Genomic DNA, 20,256 nt, shown 5'->3' with positions numbered 1-20,256 from the left:
AAGTGCATCCGTAACCTTGACTGTGCTGGCCTTGTGTTACATAGTAAATACAATTTCACTGCTATGAAGTATTGTTATGTAATATTGTTGGCCAGGGTCATGCAGCAAAATTAATCATAGCTGAATATAAAAATATCCAGTCTTGTAGAACAATCATGTGATTGCAGTAAGTATAGGAATGTATCATGGTTTAAGTTCAGTAGGTTCAGAAGACGCTGTAAGTCCATGAGGTTGTGGATAGCTGCTGTTTCAGCTTTTTTACCAGGTTCTTGCCAGTATTTTATGATGAACAAAATGCAACAGCATTTCTCTTTTCTGCATGTTCATTTTCCTGGTTGTTCTTTAGATTGAGCCTCCAGAAGCCCTATTAGGTTAGTGATGGTTATAGTTACAATATATAATGGACAGCTGCTGTATGCCATTCCAAACTTCTTACATTTAAAGACTACAGTGCTTTTTTTTTTGTTTATCAGAAGAAAAATTAAGATACGGGAAATCCAATATATTCTCCTGCTTCGATTCCCATAATGTATCACTGGTAGTACTCAGGTTTCTCTCTAGGTAGTAACTGTCAATGCTTTAAAGCATTGGCAGGCATCATGTGAATGTAAAGATTGTGTTTAAAACACAATAACCAAGCTCACAGCTCCATCTGCAACCTTGCCCAGTTTTTCAACATTGGGGACATACAGATTAGGCATTCATTCACTTAATACGCTGCCAGTTGCCTGGTTATTGATACTTTGGGAAGTATATGTATTATTATTTAGATTGTGTCAGTAGTCTGTGGGATTTCACTGAGGTAAGAGAATCTTCAGCAACATTTATGTATCCTATGCTTTCAGCTGCCTTTTTTTCTTTCTTTTATTCACCTTGCTTAACTGTCTTGTTGCTCTTATCTGTTGCAGCTTTCACTGGTGTCAGTGCCAAGTTGGGGTTTAGCCTTTGACTTCTAGGTCAGAGTGCTGCCACAGGGAGAAGGTCAAATGGTCTCTATATGAGGAACCAGAAGGTAGTGTATTGTAGGAAGGATTGGTGGTTGTTTGCTTAGACCCCATCAGTTTGCCCCACATGGCTAAGATGATATTGTCTCCTTAAAGAGGAATTCTATTAAATGCGATATTTGTGTTTTCTTTTCACAAAATACACAGCAAGTAAATCCACCACCTATTCGTTGTATATTATGTTAAGAAGATGAAGCAATGACTAAAACTGAATACTCATAAGTGACCATTTTTAATGCCAGCTTTGTCATTCAGATAGGCACTTATTAGGTATATTCATTTTGACTAGTATTATTAATATTCACTTATTCGTTGATAAAATAATAGCAGATGAGATGTTGATATGCATAAGCTGGCCACCCACTCACATACAGAAATAATAGAAACAGTGAGACATAGTTTGAACAAGTAAAAAGTGATAAAAGCCATTTTCTGCATCATGTGTTATTTTTATCTTCTAATTGTCAAAAGGTGCAATAAGGAATTAGATGAATTTACAAGAAAAGTAGATACCGCCTGAACACTAAAAACCCTGATTGCTATTTGACCTTGGCTATTTGGGGTTCTTCCCAACTTTGAATGTGTTTGTCATGTGTGCAGATTATTGCACAGTTCAAATGTGTATGTTTAGAAATGTTTACATGCCAAAGATTTTTGTGATGTGCCTTGTGATGTGGACACATCCATACCCTTTAGTCTGTGCTGCCTTTAATCAATATAGTATGGTCCAGCAACATCCCCAGCCTCCAAATGATAGAACTAGTTCACCTCAAACGTTGATCTACTGTGTGGTTGCTACCTTTTGGGCTCTCATATTCAACATCTTGGCACTCATTGATGTTTTTCAGGTTTTGACAGGTATTTAAACTGAATAACTGAAGGGGTACCAGAAGTGGAAACACAAAATTTGTCATTCCTCACAAACCCTTCCAAAACTCTGTTCAAATTATTACCAAACACTTTTCACGTAGTTGAAATGTTCCTATTTGGATCTATTGAAGGGAATGATAAGTGCAAAAGTGTACAACAACTGAAGTGCCTGCAAAAGCCCGGTTTACCACTCCATTATCCATTTCAGTTTTGTTTTCAATAAATTTTAAAGAAACAATATAAAGAAATCAAAACAAAAATATCATGCATGCAAAAAAAGATTTACTAAATCAAAAACATTTAAGGGGAAGAGAGGAGAGAGAAAAAAGGGTAGGAAAGAAAAACCCAGGCTGGGTAAGGGTGGGGAGGAACTAGGTTGAATGACATGGTAAAGAATGTTAAGGCTGCACCCCCAAGATCTTTTAAATATTTAAAGGGCTTGATCTGTATTCAATGTTGAACCCAGGGTTCCCAAAATTTGCAAAACTTCTCAATAGAATCGTTGAGGACTACGGACAGCCTTTCATTCATCATTTTATGTTTCACTTGGGTAGCTGTGAGTATTGCAGCCTTCTATGCCTTTGCCAAAACTTGTTTAGCTGCCATAAAAATGAACTGGAGTAACTGAAATTGATGCGATGTACATGCAGCCGCATTTACTAGCTGGTATACCATGGACCTGTACTTTCCTATCTTTCCTATCCGTTTCAATAAGATAGTGAGAATGACTCTTAGTGATGTAACTGGATTACTTGTGCTTGGGATTTTAGCTGTCACATATATTACCCCATCAAAAATGAACAACATGCTCCCTGTTTAATTAAAAAAAGCTAATACCATAGATCCCTTGGACTGGTGGATATTTTTTTTGGAAATAGGAGGGGGGGTCTTGTTCATATACTGCACTAAGGCTTTTGCTTACATTTAGGGATATAATGACCTTACAAGACAAAGGCAAGCTTAGCTACAACTCCTGCCTCTGAAATTCCTCTGCTGTTTTGTCTTGGTTATTCTTAGCTACAGGATTGATTGAAGTTCTTACATTGGAAACATGTTCCTCTTTTACCTCATTGTATTCTTTTTTCAACACTAAAGCAGTGAAAAGAGATTGATCCCTCTAAGGCCGTTAGATCTCTTGTATATGCAGGATCTCTATCTGGCCCCGTCTGATGTCATACAATAGCCCAGAACTGTACTGTAAATACATTTGACAGGTTAGAAAAATTCAGATTCTTTTTCATCATTTCACCTTTGGATTCATTGTGGTTTGATCTGTGTTTTAAATCAATGTTCCAATAATAGTCTTTATATTACATATAAATAAACATTTTAGATACCAAGAAGCCCCCGATGTATTCTCTAGATTTATTTCCTTGTACTTTTTTTTTTCTTTTTTTTTACCTTTTTCCACCTAAAATAATGGTGCAAAAAAAATCAAAGAACCAAAATTGTATAAAGTTACAAGGGAATATCTGAAAGAAAAAGAAAAGTGTAAAAACCTTTATAAATACAATTCCCAGTCCGTTAAAAGACTTAATAACAAGGTCTAACGTTTCAGAAAAATGCCCAAAGAATGCTGTGTGCGGCTAGGACTTGCGGGTAGGGAACATTGATCTTGACCAGTTTGTGTGACGGTGAATGGGGAACCTTTTACAGCCTTTAAGATTGATACCCCCTGCAGAGTGAGTGCAAATTTGCAATGCTTTGCACAGATACAAAGAGATCTAAAAGTCCATTAAACAAAAAAATGATAGACGGGCCACATAATAAGGTACAGAATGCATAGAAAACAGCGGTTCGTTATCATTTTTTGCAAGGTGCTAAATACTGTAATTACCCTTTTGAACTGCCATACAGAGATGATTTTGTTCCTATAGTCTGTAGAAGCTAAAGGGTTCACTCTAGGTTAAAATAAAGTGTTTCAGTAAAGCTGTACATTGGATTTATTAGAAATGCTGCACTGCAGAGATTAAGGACGATATAGATGTTCTGCGAGCAATGGTTTCACAATTTATCTTAACTGCCAGGGAATGGAAGTGGCAAAAATTGATAACTAGGTTGTTTGAAAGTGCAAGCTCCTAGGCTGACTTTGTTTTAGGTTGTTCATTTATTTTGAAAATGAAAATATTGTTGATTATATAGAGTTTTTTAGGTTTACTAAAAGATTTTAGAAAATGACAATTTAAAAAGAGCCTTTGCCAAGACCATGCAGAATAAAGTATTTACTTATTCTGAACAAGCAGCAAAAGTACTTTACCGTCACTGGCCTTTGATGTAAACAAACGGCAGAGGTTTCCTGACCAAAACCTGATTTTAGTGTTTGTTGTATTATTTAAGGATCATTTCATAATACATGCAACTAGAGAGATTAGTGATAGCTCTTTTACTGCTGGTTAAGAATATGTACATACGTTATTATAGACTGGCTCTGGTACACATTTAGTGAGCAAACATGTTGTGTTTGAGGAGTGCTGATCTTAACCTCTAAACGTCATTCCTTTTAAACAATTTATGCCAAGAAGGTATGACACCAGTGCTTATTTACCAAGCTATTTTTAATGTATATTTTGTTTGTTATTATAAAAATTAATTTCTATTTGCAACTAGCTATAAATTACTATTGCTGAAAAATGGATTTCTCTCATTAAAATCATGACCAGTAGTTCCATTACTCTGCAGACTTTTTGCTTCATCATCGTTAGAGACTGTGTACACACAGAGGTGAAAGAAATGCAGCTTGTTTAATTACTGCACTGGCCAGGACTACATTAATATTCACAGGACAGAAGTTTACCTGGAATGCACATAGTTTAATGTCATGCAGTCCTTCTGATGAATGGTGTTCTGATGAGTGGTGGGATTATATTCAAGAAGCTGCAGCGGTGCAGCACACATCATTCATTCTGCAGAAACATTGATATGCTTGTACTGCAGCTTTCTTTCCAGTAGGAAAAACATCTGTACAATACGAATGACACCAAAAACAACCCCAGATCTTTTGAGAATGATCGTAGGAGACAGCAGTGCTTTGAATGACTTTGAATGACACAACAGATAAGGATTTATAAGGCTCAGGTACAGAAGGGCCTAGGCACACTGACATGCCAGGAAGTACACTGCTATCTTTAAGGGGGAATTTAGGACAAGCTGATGTTTATAGAACTTCTCAGACACAATTTACATTTCCTATAAGTTAGAACCTATTTCATTTTGGAGTTAAGGTCCGCTTTAAAAAGACAGTGACAGCAATAAGCACAGTCCTATCAAGAAAATCAAAAGGAAAATCTTTTTTTTGGTTTCACCCTGCTGATGAATCCAAGCCTTTTGATATAATGCTTTTCTGTTCCTAATAAAGAAATCACAGGGGAGATTTTATTTTATACTAAATCAAAAAGTTCAGTGCAATAAATTTTTAATGAAAAGTTAATTCAATAACCACATGAATTCACTTCATGGTTTTTTGGGACCTAAGGAGATCTGACTAAATACAGTTCTTGAGAATAACAGTTTTCATCAATCAAGAGTTTAGCCATTTCCAGATTGTGGCCTCTTCCTTAGGCCTAGGAAAATGTATGCAGAAATAGCTCTTGTAAGCTAACACATGTTATTCTCTGCCTTTTTCATTTCCCTATCTGGGCAAGGATAGAATTTTTTTCCCATAAAGCATACATTGAACCTTCCACAATCTGGGTGGGATTATCAACTGGGTCGAGCCAGTCCAAATTAAAAATGTTAATTCTAGGTAATGTATGCCATTCATTGTTTCCATGAGGTCAGTCCCTGGACTAATTGTGAAATGAAATTCAGATGATTCTGCATAAGGTATATGTATGGACCACAATAAATGTATCTAGTTATAACCTGAGAGTGAGGGGGGCAGCAGGGTAACCTATTTGTATGCTGGCATGGAGCTGTCAAGAAATTTGTTATTATTTCCAGACCATTTTACTCACAAAATCTTGTAAAATTCTAATAAAGCATTTTTTTTGTATGAGCAACACAATAAAAATTAATTTAAAGCCAGAAAGGTTTGTAGCTCAGCCCTCACCTTTCACATTTAGGACCAGCAATGCAGCTGTAGACTTTCCAAAATCACCAAAGCAAAATAAGGATTTTATATTTAATGAAAGATGTATCTGAGGTAGAAACAAGCAAGTGGCATGATCTTTCTATGTCAAGAGTGAAGCAGCCATATAATACACTAATAACTACATCTAAGCAGTGCCTAATAACATGTTGAAGTGACAGTCTATTCAGGATCCAGATTATCTAGTACAGCCATTCTTTACCTTTTGACATGGGGCATCCATTGAATTATCTTACAGGTATTAGGGAACCCTTCTATGATTACTACACCCACAGCTCAATTTTTTTTACCTTGTTGTTTTGGGAAGAATGCCTCCTACATTGCTGGCTATTGAGAAGAATGTTACCCTTACAAATACCCATTGGTGTCACTTAAAACTGACCTGAGAAAAAAAATTGCTCAGTGCTTAAGGAATAATAGAACTAGTATATATTATTTGTCTATGTTTAAATTTTTTTATGTAAATATGTTAGATAGGTTACTTTACCTTGATGTTTATGTATAATACACAGATTTTCATGATTCTTAGTTCTACTATGTTTAGTGTTTTCTAACATTTAATACAAATTATAATGAATAATTTGTTTCTACCCTTATTTCTAAAATGAGCACTTGCATGACTTTTTTTGTTTTTATAAGTCATTGGATTGCAATTGGTGTAGGTTTTGATCGTAATGCTTTAGAATTTTTATTTTTATGTAGATATATAGATCGTTGGGAATAGTAAAAAGAAGATATGTTTGACCTGTATGTTTGGTTTTGGCTATCATTTTAAATAATGCCCTCCCCTTTCTTTGCCTGGCCCCCCTCTCTTTTATTTGTTTTTTTATATATATTGTTATGATAACTGTTATTTTTTCATAATACTTTTATAAAATACATTCACCTAAAAGAAGATTGTAAGCAGAACAACAAAATGTTTCTTCTTAACATTTGTGAGTTTGTACTATGAGCACTTGTCAGTTTACTCCATTGTTGTGATTGTCATACATGGTGAATCACTGCAGATATGAATAAAAATGCGGCAATGTATCATATTCGGCCCCCACCTTGTGTTTAAGATCATATACAAATGCAGCTTATTTGGTATGGAATCTCTGAGGAATAGATGAATAGACGAATAGACAAAGCTGTCCGGTTCATACAACATAAAAATAAATGTTCGTTGTTCTGCAGTACAAAACAAAACATTGTGTACACATAACAGGCTTCTTTGTGTAAGCTTCCCCTTTCCTTGGAATGGATGAGTGCTCTAAAATTGGCTTGGAGGCCCAGCGTTGTTCAGTTTTTTTAACCACCACTACTGGTCCTCTATGGTGAAAATTACTCTCTAAAGGTGATTAAATACCTGCCCACTTATTCATTTAAAGTTATAATATTCCTTCCATTGCAAGTAGTTTGTGTTTCCTTTGAACTCCTTCACCCGCTCCAAAAAGACTCAAATCAGAGCTTTAAATAGGCCAATCTAAAAGCTACAATTTCTTCATTTTGAACCACCAGTCGCCAACCAGTGGTCTGTGAGAAAGTTTTGGTGGTCTGCAGCTCTGACTGGTGCGCCCCTGAGCGTGGCCAGGAGAAGGACCTCACTGGGCGGGCACACCGGCCAGAGCCACAGAGCATGTTCCCCATACAGCTCACAGGCTCGAGGAAGTGGGCAGGTTGTGTCCCTGGACAGGCTCACACCTGCGATGGGAGAGTGGGGGGGCTCTGATCTCATAATATCACTTCGGGGCAAGTTTCTTCCCCTTTGGGTGACATCGGCCTTCCAGCGCATGTTCTATGCTTTGGATTTGTCAGAGCTCCTCAAGCTGTTTTTACATTTCAAAATCTATTTCTGGTAAATGTTAGCTTTTAGACAGATGGCTTCACCTTTGTTTTAATGGGATGCAGAATTATTGTTGACTTGATGACTACAAACCACACATTCCTGGAAACAACCCCAGAACATAATATTTTCACCACTGTACCTCACAGTTGGTATCTAATTCTTCTCCCAAAATGCTTTGTTTGGTTTGTATTTAACATGTCTTCGGTAACTAGAGTCAAAGAGTTTTCAGTCCATGGCATTTTGTTTACCAAGACCCGGCTTTTGTGTGTGTGTTAAATGGCAACATGTAGTTATACTTTTGGCAGATTTCTTAGCAATTTAAAATGGTTAAACCTTTTTTTTCTGATAGTAAATGCATTCAGTCCAACTCCAGTTGTTGTAAGAGTTATCTTAGGATCCTCCAGTCTTGGACAAATTACACATTTAGAACTTTTTTTGAGAGCCGGATGAAGCTATTTTGATCTTGTCATGACGTAATATGTTAATTGCAATAGTTATCTGAGGTTTAAAGACATTTTCATAATAGGGTGACACCTCTGCTCCTTAGATATGTTTTCATTATGATACCTAAATTGAAGTATTGTTGAATTACCTTTGGAAGACTATAAAGTATGTAAGCTTAACCAAGTTCCTTTATAGAGTTGCCTTAAATTATGGGTTCACGTTTTTCATTTATTTTCCTAAATGTTTTAACAAGAAAACTAACCGATCCAAGCATTTTTGTTGTTGCTGTGTCCTTGCTAGTTACATATACTATTACATAGGTCATCACATAACCTTATAAAAGAATAGTTTGCAGTAAATCCAGTCTAAAACCTTATGTAAAATAAGAAGTGTTGTTTTGAAATATTCCTACCCATAAACTAGCACATTTCTCATCTTATTGTCTTCTGTTCTCTTTCTTCTTTTTTTGTCCATACTTTTCCGCTTCATTTTATACATGAGAAAAAAAACTTATTATTGCAGTAGAAAATAAAGCAATAGATAAAATGGTTTTATTTATGCAGCGTTTTCTATTTCAGTCGTCTCCCAAATGCTTTCACCTGGGAAACATTGATGAAGTTATCAGTAGGATAGAATTCTGGCGGAATCTTTATTACTCTCTAAGACCGTATTAATATTTATTCTTCACATCAACCGGGCCAACTCAGACATGAGCAAGCAAGCTGCTTGTAGTAAGATTGGAGGCATATGCAGAAACTAGCTATTGTCCTACTAATCCACCTCATGTTTCACCTAGGGCACTATTCTTTTGCTAAAAATCGCACGTATATCTCTGCAACGCTGGGAGCTTTGCCTGCTATAAATGGCTTTGTTGGCTGAGACACTCACTTCCTGTAAAACTCTATCTGAGCTTGGAGCTATAGCCTGGCTTTAGAACTCACCTCCTTGCAAATAAAATCTGAGAGAATTAAAATACAAGTGAAAGAACAGCCTACAATGTCCCCAAGCATGCAGGAAAAAAGTTTTATAGAATTTAAAAGACAGCTAAAACTAAACCATAAATTTAAAATTCATTTATTACTCAGGGAAGAGAACCATATTTCTGAAATTCTTTTGCTCACATTTTGATGCACATTTTGCTCTCATTGACCTTTTAGATGACAAACAGCTTAATTAGGAATGTCCCAAGCCCACTTATATGGCAATAGGAATCCAGGCTCATTTAGTGTATAGTTTGATTATCTCTCAGGGTGCTAAAAAAAACAACATTCCATAATATATTGGGAATTGCCCTGTATGTTGTAGCAAAATGAATAATTCTAGGTTATTATTGAAAACCTAAACTAAGCTGTAAAGATTTTTTTAACCCCCTATGGAAAATTTTAGGTATCATAGTTTGTCACTATTTACAAAATTTAGGCTTGACATGTTTTGTGTATACTTAACACAAAGTATACTTTGTATACTTTGTGTATACTTAACTAACACAATCTTGTCTTTTATTAACATTATTATACAGTATGTATATAGTGCAAAGATATTACACAGCTGTCACTGCTGTATAGATATTTATAGATAGACCCGACAACGTTTCTAGGTAAACTGCAGGTCTAATATGTGCATTTCAACATGTGTGTGAAAAAAAGAAAAAAAATCCCAGCCATGTTAGACCTCACTCATTGGGCCTGATGTTATTACAGTTCTCCAAGATGGACTAAAATGGGAAAACATGGGTGAGCCAGCAAACCTGGAGTGGATCTGGCCCAGGTATGTAAACATTTGCCAACTAATAGCAATTGATTTTTTAAGAAATCTGTTGCAGGTTTGCTGGATCACCCAGGATCTCCAATGATAGTCTATCTTTACTGTAATAAATCAGTCATATTGATTCAGCATGGTAAACATTTTCTAGCAGAAAAATACACTTTCTCTGTTGGGAAGAGTTCTGAAAAATTAGATAGATTGCTGCTTGTTGTTTCTAAACAGTCACAAAAATGAAAAAAGGAAATTCAGAAAAATATAAATCCTCACAATGGCAAAAGAACAAATCGAATTCTTTAGAATCACATTTTCTCCCCACAAAATCTATATGATTGCCCACTGCTGCCTTACATTATGATGTTCAGTGGTGTTCCTGCATCTAATGACACCTCAGAGCAAAAGAAAACCTGGCTTCCTCCAGAAGAATCTTCATTTCACTATCTACATCAGAAAACAGTAGGTTATGTATTTATAATTCTTAAACAACCTTCATTTAAATTTTGATGCGGAACATAAAACTATTGAAACAGCATAAGAATGTTCTTTTCAGAGTCACGGCAATTATCTGATACAGACAGGCAGAAATGACTGAAGGTGAAAGATAATATAAACCAAATATAAAAGCAAGAAAAACTTGTGCGTAACAGTAAATACCTTAAGTGTCAGATGAGATCCTAATCTGAAGAACATTTGCATAGGTAATGTCCACATAATGTATGAGGGGGTGCTGAAAAGTTCCTGGCTTTGCCCAGAAAGAAGTGAGTTATGAAATAACACATTTATTCAACATATTCCCTCCTGAAAGTGATGCACTTGGTGCAGCATAGTTGCAGCTTTTCTAGACCATTCAAATAAAAGTTCTTTAGTTGGGCTGAAAACCAGCTCTCAGCAGCATCTTTGACGTCAGAAGTCTCCTCAAAACGTTGCCCCTTCAGGTGTTTTTTCAAAGTCAGGAACAGATAATAGTCTGAAGGGGCCAGGTCAGGTGAGTAGGGGGGATGGTGGACCAATTGGAAACTCAGGGTGTTCAATTTGGCAGCCACAACGTTGAACGTGTGCGCAGGTGCATTGTCTTGCAAGAAAAGGATCCTCTTGGTCAACTTTCCACGGTATTTCGTCTTAATTGCCTCCTTCAGCTTGTCCAGGAGCTTAGCATAATACTGTCCGTTGATACTAGAGCCCTGAGGTAGGTAGTCCACTAACAGAATACCATCTTTGTCCTAGAAAACGGACGCCGTTGTTTTTTTGCCCAGTTTCTGGGTTGGAACTTCTTTGGCAGCAGGGACCTGTGTAGTCCTGTGCAGCTTCAAAATGTGCCAAAACAGCTTTGGATGCTTCAACTCGTTCCTTCTTCTGATCACTGTTCAAACATTTAGTCACCCACTGCTTGCTTGTGCATGTCTAGGATAGTGGTGATAACAAACCCAACACGCTCCCGCCAGATGTCAAGTATCTGGGCTATTTTTTGCCGATATTCGCCGGTCCTCAATAATCAGCTCATGGACAGCATCGCAGGTTGCCGGGTCAGTTGAGGTTGGGGGTCGCCCACTGCAGGGCTCATCTTCAACGATGAAATGCCTAGTCTTGAAACGCGATAACCAGGTTTTGATGGTGCTGTAGGAAGGACACTTCTCCCCCAGTGTTTGTGACATCTCAGTGTGAATGTCCTTTGCTGACTTTCCCTGGGGAAGCAAAAACTTCTTGACAGCCTGTAACTCCAACAAAGTGAAACTTGCTTGTACCTCTGCCATCACAGCTTCTCACTAAAAGAAAAAACGGTTTTAAGAATCACAAAGACCTGATATTTGCACAGTTACATACTAAGATATTAGGCTGTCATATGCCCCCACACTCATTTTCCTATTTCATCTGGAAGGGGACAAAGCCAAGAACTTCTCAGCACTCCCTCGTATACTAAACTTATAACAGTTTGTATGGCATGTTGTAGCATTGGTTGGGTTTACAAAGTGTTACATCTAAGAAAGAAGAGCAGTAAATAAAAAATGTAGGATGAGAGGTGGAGCGCATAAGGTTTGGGAAGTGGAGAAAGGTGGGTAGTGGAATGTGAAAGGTACTGTTAAAGGATCCATAATTGTAATAATATAAAATGCAAACATTATGGAATTTTAATGTTTTCTTTGTTGACTGACATCTGAAGGATCTTGCTTTCCCCTCATACACATGCACATTTTAATCCAGTAGGATTTGTAGAACTTTGACCTCCCCTATAGGAATAAAATGATGTGCTGAAGCATTAGATTGTACGTTTATCTGTGCTTAAATCGGACCTAAACTCTGTGTTGCTCACCTGTCCCCGTTCCCTCACAAGGCACTGCCCTCTTCTTTCTTTGCTTCTTCCTTGCAAGCTGGGAATGCTGGGTATCCTGGCAACGCACATGCCTATCTCAGCTTTTGCGCCAGAAATCTGGAGCGATCAGGCCATAGGAGAAATTTTTACAATATCCATTTGTAAAACAATGACCTGCCTGATCATGTAATCTTAAAATTGAAACTTTAGTTCAGCTTTAATGTTTATCTTAGTCAACCTTCAGCTAGCCCTTCACCCTTCCCTTAGTCAACCTTCACCTAGCCCTATCCACTGCTTTCTGCAGTCTCTAAGATGGGACATGGATTTGGCTCACCTGGAACATAAAGTCTTTTACTTGAAGCAAAATTACAGCTTAGGATGGCATACTATAAAAACTGTCTCCTAGCTCCTTATTGCCCATTTATCTATTTTACCTGCCTTTGTCCCAAAGTAAAGTCATTTGGTAAAATTACACTCTATTTCACAGTGCAGTAGTGCTAGAAGAGCTGCATTGCATGGTTGGTTCATATCCAGTCGAGAAGGACAGCTGGGCATGTGAGAAATATAAAGCATTTTGTTTTTGGTGCAGTGTGATCTGGTACTGACAGTCTTACTGGCTTGTTTCCCATGCAATTAGAGGTTTATCTTCTTTCACAGAAGCAGTGTAAGTTCATGAAAAAGTGGAATAAATCTGTCCTTTAATTAAAATGATTATGTTCCTTGAAGTAAAACAGCGTGGCAAACCTACAGGGATAGAATTTTAACATTTTGACCATAGTTTTGCTTTATTGAGGCTTGTGCTTTACATAGTAACTTAATTTGTGACCTGCTACAACGATCAGACAGAAGCTTTTATGCTTGCTTTATTGATAGAACACAAATGCATTGTAAACATAGGGTTGGTTTAGTTCCCAGTTTAAGAAAGACTTAACTTTCAGAAAAATTAGTTCTAGTTGATTCCAGACAATATAAAGATTTACAGCTGATTTTTTTTTTAGAAAGCAGCCACAGCCTGGGAGGAAGGGCCTTGCTCTACCACTGATTGGAAGCAGAGATCTGATATGCCCCACTTTGTGTTACAGTAAGAACGACCTTCCCCCACTCCCCCTTAGCAAAAATCAAATTCTCCGCTGATTGGAGAGATAGTGCTAATGTAGCAGGGACATGTTGGTTTTCTGCAAAGAGACCACTACTTCTGTACAGAGATCTGCAGTGCTTTGCTGTAGTGTGCGGGCAGAGGGAAGTTCTTCTATTCTGCAACCATGGCAGCTTTGCATGCTTACAAAATAGACTTTGTACACCTTTTGTCTAGATGCATGTGGAATGTATTTAGTAGATTTAAGCTTAAAAGTTCTTTGGGGCTTTAAATGTTTTTCCTGTCAAAGTATTTAGGTCTCTTCCAAGTATTTACCTTAACTTTATCACATCTTGTGCTACATAAACTATTGCTCTATTTATTTGCAGATTTAGCTTTTCAAGTTGCCAGGTAGGGAAGACAGAGCAGTAAAATGGTGCAGTGGTTTACCAGTGTCACCCATCTCCGTGAAGTGATCAGAGTATGCAGAAAACCAGTAGGCTCATGATTAACACATGACTACTTTGGACATCTCTGGCAGAAAAATGTACCATTACGCTTACGTTAATAAAATATTGGGCAATTCTGTATTTATTAAGTGACATGGTTCCTTGTGTGTTTGGTAAAAGGTACATATTTCAGCTATCAGCATGAGTAGGTCATTCACAGGTTCTCTGATTTTTACTTCTGCAAACTCGCATAAAGACATTGATGAAATTTAGTTTTGTGTTACAGAAAAGGTATGCCATAGAGAATAAATGGGGAGGAAAGCTAGAATAAACACTGTGCCACCATAGTTAAGTTAAAATTGGCTTACAGAAACTGCCAGCCATATAGCGTGTTTTTTTTTTTTCAACAGAAATCTCTGTGATAGAATCCCTTAAGAACCCAATTCTCCAACTTGTATGCTCAGGGGGACATTGACAAGCCACTATTTCAGAACACACAGGACAAAACCCTTTATTCTTAGAAATCAATAAAACAACATGAATTGCAACATGATCTTCTGTTAACCCTAATAGAGCTCAAAACAAGTATAGCAGAAGTTGTGACTTTGTCTAATAAAGTAACTATATATATATATCATTTTGACTTTTTAAGCGGACATGTAAAGTTAGCATTATGAGAGTTGTAATTGCTGACTTGGTTTTCAAGTAACAGGCTGTGGTGTTGGAAGTCTTTTCCTGGTCCTAATTCCTACTAAGGAAGTAACTTAGAACAAGCAAGCCTCCTGCAGTGAATCAAATGATGCCAAACTGATGCCACATTTACTGAACAGTTTTAGCCATTCTGAATGATTGTGCTTCCTTGATTTGTTCTTTGAAACAGAGTTGTAATTTTATTGTTTTTATCCTTGCCAGGTATTGCAACATACTCCGATAAGCTGTTTAAGTTTCGAAATGGACGCTGGGAAGACATTCTTAGTGATGATGTGAATATCCGGCGAGGAGTAGTAAACAAATTTGCCGGGCGCTCAGTGGCTTGCATTGACAGAAAGGTAACAGTGTGCACAAAACATAAAATATATTCATGGCATACCCTGAACAGATTGAAATACTTTTTAGCTTGCATCATGCATAAATAAGAGCAAGGCTCACTTATCATTTCACTCCTTCTGGCGTCAGGTGTCCTCAACGCATGTGTTGCAATACTTTATGTGAGCACCTGAGGGTCAAAAAAGTATAACGATTACCTCTAGTTTAACTATATTTTAAGTCAGCTTTTCCCCTAAAAAGTAGATAGCGCTGAAAAAAGGCATAAACTACCTGCACTGAGGGACAAATAAATGATGGAATATACTGCCTTGTTCCCTTCCTTTCCTTTTTGCTTTTGTGTTTCTTCTCTCTTTATTCTTGCTCTTGTATTCTTTTATCAATTCACACAGTCAGAAAGTATATATAGGAAAAGAAAGGCAACACAGCTTAGAAAGGAATCTTCTGTTGTCACAAATGAGCAATTACATTTAGAAGGAACAATTTTATTTCCGGAACAGTGCTAGGGTCCTCTTTCTATTGCAGACAGAATATTGATATGTAGCAGGATTAAAGCCTTTTGCAGAGCCATTTCTTCTCACTTTGTTTGGGTTGCTCGTAATTGTACATGCAATTTATAACTTTAGTGACTTGAACTGTGTTCTGATGTGACCTTTTTTAAATTGGCATTTTGGAGACACTGCCACCCGTCTGTGCACTTCCAGGCTAAATGGCACTTTAAGTACAAGGTTCAGCCCTGAGACATATTAGTCTTCTTGAACTGTATAACTCCTGGCACTATCTGAGCGATGGCAAGTTCTAGTTATGATGTTCTTAGCTTGGAGTGCAAATGACCTTTGTAGAAATATAACTTGCATAGAAATGGACCACTGTGAAAATATATTTCTTTTAATGCTATGTGTAAATGTACACACTGAAGGCTTCTTTACATATATGGTGTCAGATGCCTAGTGAACCATGTGCTCTTGTTTTTAAATGACTCATGTCTTCCTTTATTTTTGTAAACTTCCAGGTAGAGACTTTAAGTAGCCACTGGGATGAACTAGTGCTACAGAATAAGTGCAGGTTCCTATAAATTTTAATAGGAAGCTGTTTTACATGACAAAAGAGTTGTATTTGTGTTTCTCCTGCCCTATTATTATTAATTTTATTGTTACACAGTATTCATATAGCACCAACATATTATGCAGCGGTGTACAAAGTCCATAGTCATGTCTCTAGCTGTCCCTTAAAGGGCTCACAATCTAATGTCCCTGCCATAGTAACGTGGAAGGAGTAACCGGAGTACCCGGGGGAAACCCACACAAACACGGGGAGAACCTGCAAACTCCATGCAGATAGTGTCCTGGCTGAGAATCGAACCTGGGAGCTAGCACTCCAAAGGCCAGAGTGCTAACCTCTGAGCCCCTGTGCTGCCATAATAGTTTATCAGCTCTAGCAAACAGCCCTGCCTTTTCTGGAAGGGCAGAAGACCTGATTTTGCTCAGTTGCACTAATATATGTTCAAATGTGGGTATGCAAACTTTGTTTGAAAGATTCCACCCCCCACCCCCCCACTTTCTGTCCTGCTGATACCATTTTACTAGTCAGGAAGTAACTCCAATTTTGCCTGCAGTCTGAGTCCGTGTTGCAAATTTTACCTTAGTCTTTGACCGTTGTTTACTGGATGTAGAATCATATGAGAATGGTAAATCAATTAGAGCATCAGATAACAGTAGGAAAAACGACTGGAGTTTCAAGATTCTCCACTTTAAAACTTAAATGTGTGCTTTTGGCTTTACATAGATATTTATTTGAGGTAATAATGCGTAACGAATGCATTGATTTGTGTATTGTATCTCTTCCTGGAGGTCACCTTTATTACTTGATAGATGTAAGGAACCCATCCATGTTAGGTGCCTTTTTTTACACATCACATGTGCAGTATTTTTTTTATATTAGACTTGAAATATTTTTTATTATAGAGGTAACTAGTAGAGAAAATTTTTTGTTTTAGCTAAAACTTGGGATGTTTGACATTGCATTCAAAGTTTCCCTCATTCAAGCAGCCAGAAAGTGACAATCTGCATTACATAAGAATGCGAATATCAAGATGCATTGGCCCCAGGTGAACAATACTCTGCAGGAATATTGTCAGGTTTTACAATATAATATCAATACGGATTATGTGTGTGTTATAATTAGCTCCTCTACAATAATAACTCCTATTTTTGTTTTACTTACCCTTTTACTTTTCCTTAACATTCATTTTTCCCCAGAATTCTGTTTCCTATTACCTTACCAAGCTTTGTTCTACACTGAATGGAGGCCATCTTAGTACAGTATAAACTTTGCTCTTCCTTACATCTGTCTTGCCTCTTGAAAACTAATGAATGGTGTGTGTACAATAAAGGCACAATAGAGAAGTGGGTGAAGCACACATATTCAACAGGAATAATGTAGAAAGAGGGAGATTCTGTCACTGCAGGCACTTAGATACATCTTCCTCCAAATCTTGAGACCAACATTAAGCATTATCTTGGATCAGCAGTCCCCAATGTTTTTTGCAACACAAACTGGTTTCATGCAAGGCAAGAAGAAAGGTGTGGTATTCAAGAGCATTTTATTTATAGAAAGTGTTCATTCTTGTTGGTTGCAGTCTTCGCTGTGACAGAAAGGATCTGTGTTCTCTCTTCTTCTCAATTTGTTCAGCCAGTCACCCAAGCCAGCTTACATAATTGGCTCAAAAAATTACAGAATAGATGACACAGCACATGAGGATACAGCAGATGAGGATACCAGCGGCCCAAGTCAGCTTAGCCCATGGCCCTATGGTTGGAGGCCTCTGCCATAGATGATCTCACACTCCAAAGTTTGAAGATGTGCATTTCTTTAATTAAAGTAAAAGGTACATTTTTATGACTTATGGAGTTTAGTATCCTTATTAAACATACAGAAGAGCCCACATAATGACCACCATACCTATTCCATCCCATGTAGCTGCTTCGCCATTCACATCTATCATGGCCTCTCCTGTTTATTTGGACCCCTAGCATTAGCACAGGCTTTGCAAAGTAGAATGTGGTTCCCAAACTTTTTTTTAGTGTTCTCTTTAAAACCCTCAGTATTTTTAATTGGTTTTCTGTAAAGTAGTTGTGTAGGCGTCTCTATGATTCACACTTCTTTCCCCACGGTAATACATGGTGATATAACAGTGCCCTCCCGACATGTTATGGCATTATGACAGCTGCTGCTCATTGGACCGTTCATAAATATGCAAATACATTCCAGTGATTCCAGTATTCGATCTTATAGCTTTTGTGGTTCTCATTTGCACCATCCCCAAAATGCTATAAATCACTACGCTTTCCTCAGCTGAATGAAAATCCTGTTCTAACTTGCCACATCTGCATAATATTCTTATGCACAAGGAACAATAGGACAAAGGAGCGAGCCAGTGATTAGTCTCAAACAATAGTAGACCTTGATATATACCATGGGAGCTGAACAATATATAAAGTGTTCCGACTTAACCTTGACAAAAAATGATAATCCTACTGTTTAGCAGACAAACCCCAGTAAAATTGCATCAAGGGAGCATTTAGGAAAAACAGATTCTTGCTTTATTAAATCTGTCAAACTGCATCATTTCAGCTTTATTCTTGAGTGAAATAAATCATATTACTGGCTTGCTGGAACGGTAAATTTGACCTGAAATGCGTTTGTATTTTATCCCAGGCATGGACTGATGGAAGCGTGCGTTTTGTATTCATGTATACAATTTCAGTAAAAGTTAGAGAATGGATTGTGGTCAGAGTTCTATTGTTCCATGCTCTATTGTGATTCTACCTCTTGTGGAAACAATGTGTTTGTATCACAAAGAACCACTTGAAAGCAAGAATTAGTACTGTCTAGGGGATTTGTTGCCTTAGGTGTCCTCATCATGTACACTGCAGGAGGGCCTGGTAACAGAAAGTGCTTATATATTCCCCTAAGACACCATGCTTTGGCATACTAAGTTTGACAAATTAGCTCTCTCCCTTGCTTTTTTACCTGTAAATTTGTAAAAGAAAGAAAAACATGGGAGGACAAAGTTTAAAACCTCTTGTGGGCGGCATTTACACATTTAAAAACGAGTAATCATTTTAGTGATTTATTCTTGCAGAATATCAAGGTTAATTTCTACTTTCACATTCAAAAAGTAAATTAAATGCAAAACTTTGCACCTGGCAATATCCCTAGTTCCAGTTCCAGTAGCAATCTTTTTGCCAAGGCATATATGATAGTTAGTGGCTGGTGAGAATCTGTGGGGAGCAGTTTGTATCATCAAAATCCATAGGTGGGCCTCATTATTGGAAAATGTTCCTAAACAAGCATACAACAAAGCAAACAACAAAGTATTTTCTTTGCATAATAGCAACAAGTTAGATTCTTATCTTCATTTTCTAATCTGCACTGGAAATTATGTTAGCAGGAAGCTGACCTGATTCGGACTGTGTTAAGCATTGAGATTAAGCACTGTCCTTATTTGAGATTAAAGCTGCGTACACACTTCCAATTTTTATCGTTCAAAATGAACGACGAACGAATGACGAACGATCGTTTGGGCAAAAATCGTTCGTAAAAAAAGTAACCGACGAACGAGGAAAGTCGTTGGAAATGAACGACCGGAGGATCGGATTGGACGACGATCGTTGACCATCGTTCGTGTGTACGATCGTTCATTGATCGTCCATGGTCTGAGCATGCGTGATGAACGAACGTTCCTGCGGTGCACGTAACTTCCTGTATCGTTCAAACGATCGCATCTATCGTGTGTACAATATCTCGAACGATCGTGTCGTTATCTGTATGTACAGGATCGGTGCTATACGATCGTTCGCAGATATCGTGCAGGATCGTTCGTCGTTAGTTTACCAACGATAATAATTGGAAGTGTGTACGTAGCTTAAGCACTCCTCATTTAGCCAATTCCTATTTTGTCCAGAATAACTCAAAAACTGATTGATTTTCTATTTATTGCCACCAAGCAAACTACATTTATGGAAGTCCCTTTCCCTTGGCATCCCTGCAGCTCCTAATAGCCTCAACGGTATAACATATAATGGAAAGTTGAATTTGGTTACCTTGGACAGAAATGCAAAATTTCTGACAATTTAGTCTCCTTCTTCTTGGCTTGAATATCCTGGGGGAACCCCTTGAAAGAACTTTCAGCTCTACATGTTTGATGTATTGATTTTTGGGTTTGTTGATGTCCCCTTGTTTCTCTGTTCCTTTCCCTCCCTGACTGGAGCCATCCTTATCTTTTTTCTTCTTTATCTTGTTCATGCCCTTTTCTCTTGGAGTGACTTTCTTTTGTATCCTTTTACTTTTTTACTATTTCCTATTACATATTTGTTGGGATTAC

At 37.5% G+C, this 20,256-nt stretch overlaps 1 protein-coding gene across 3 annotated transcripts in view; it reads left to right on the top strand.

Annotated features, from left to right (window-relative positions):
* Positions 1-20,256, top strand: part of CRTAC1 (cartilage acidic protein 1) — a 310,184-nt gene that overhangs the window by 167,558 nt on the left and 122,370 nt on the right. For all 3 annotated transcript variants that reach the window (XM_072423868.1, XM_072423870.1, XM_072423869.1), the window contains exon 4: positions 14,739-14,875. In XM_072423868.1, the coding sequence (XP_072279969.1) occupies positions 14,739-14,875 (137 nt within the window). The remainder of the gene's footprint in view (positions 1-14,738; positions 14,876-20,256) is intronic.

Source organism: Pyxicephalus adspersus, chromosome 10, assembly GCF_032062135.1.
Source record: "Pyxicephalus adspersus chromosome 10, UCB_Pads_2.0, whole genome shotgun sequence".
In the NCBI taxonomy this organism is placed as follows: Eukaryota; Metazoa; Chordata; class Amphibia; order Anura; family Pyxicephalidae; genus Pyxicephalus; species Pyxicephalus adspersus.
The sequence above is the reverse complement of the archived record's forward strand: the minus strand, read 5'-3'. Positions and strand labels throughout refer to the sequence as shown.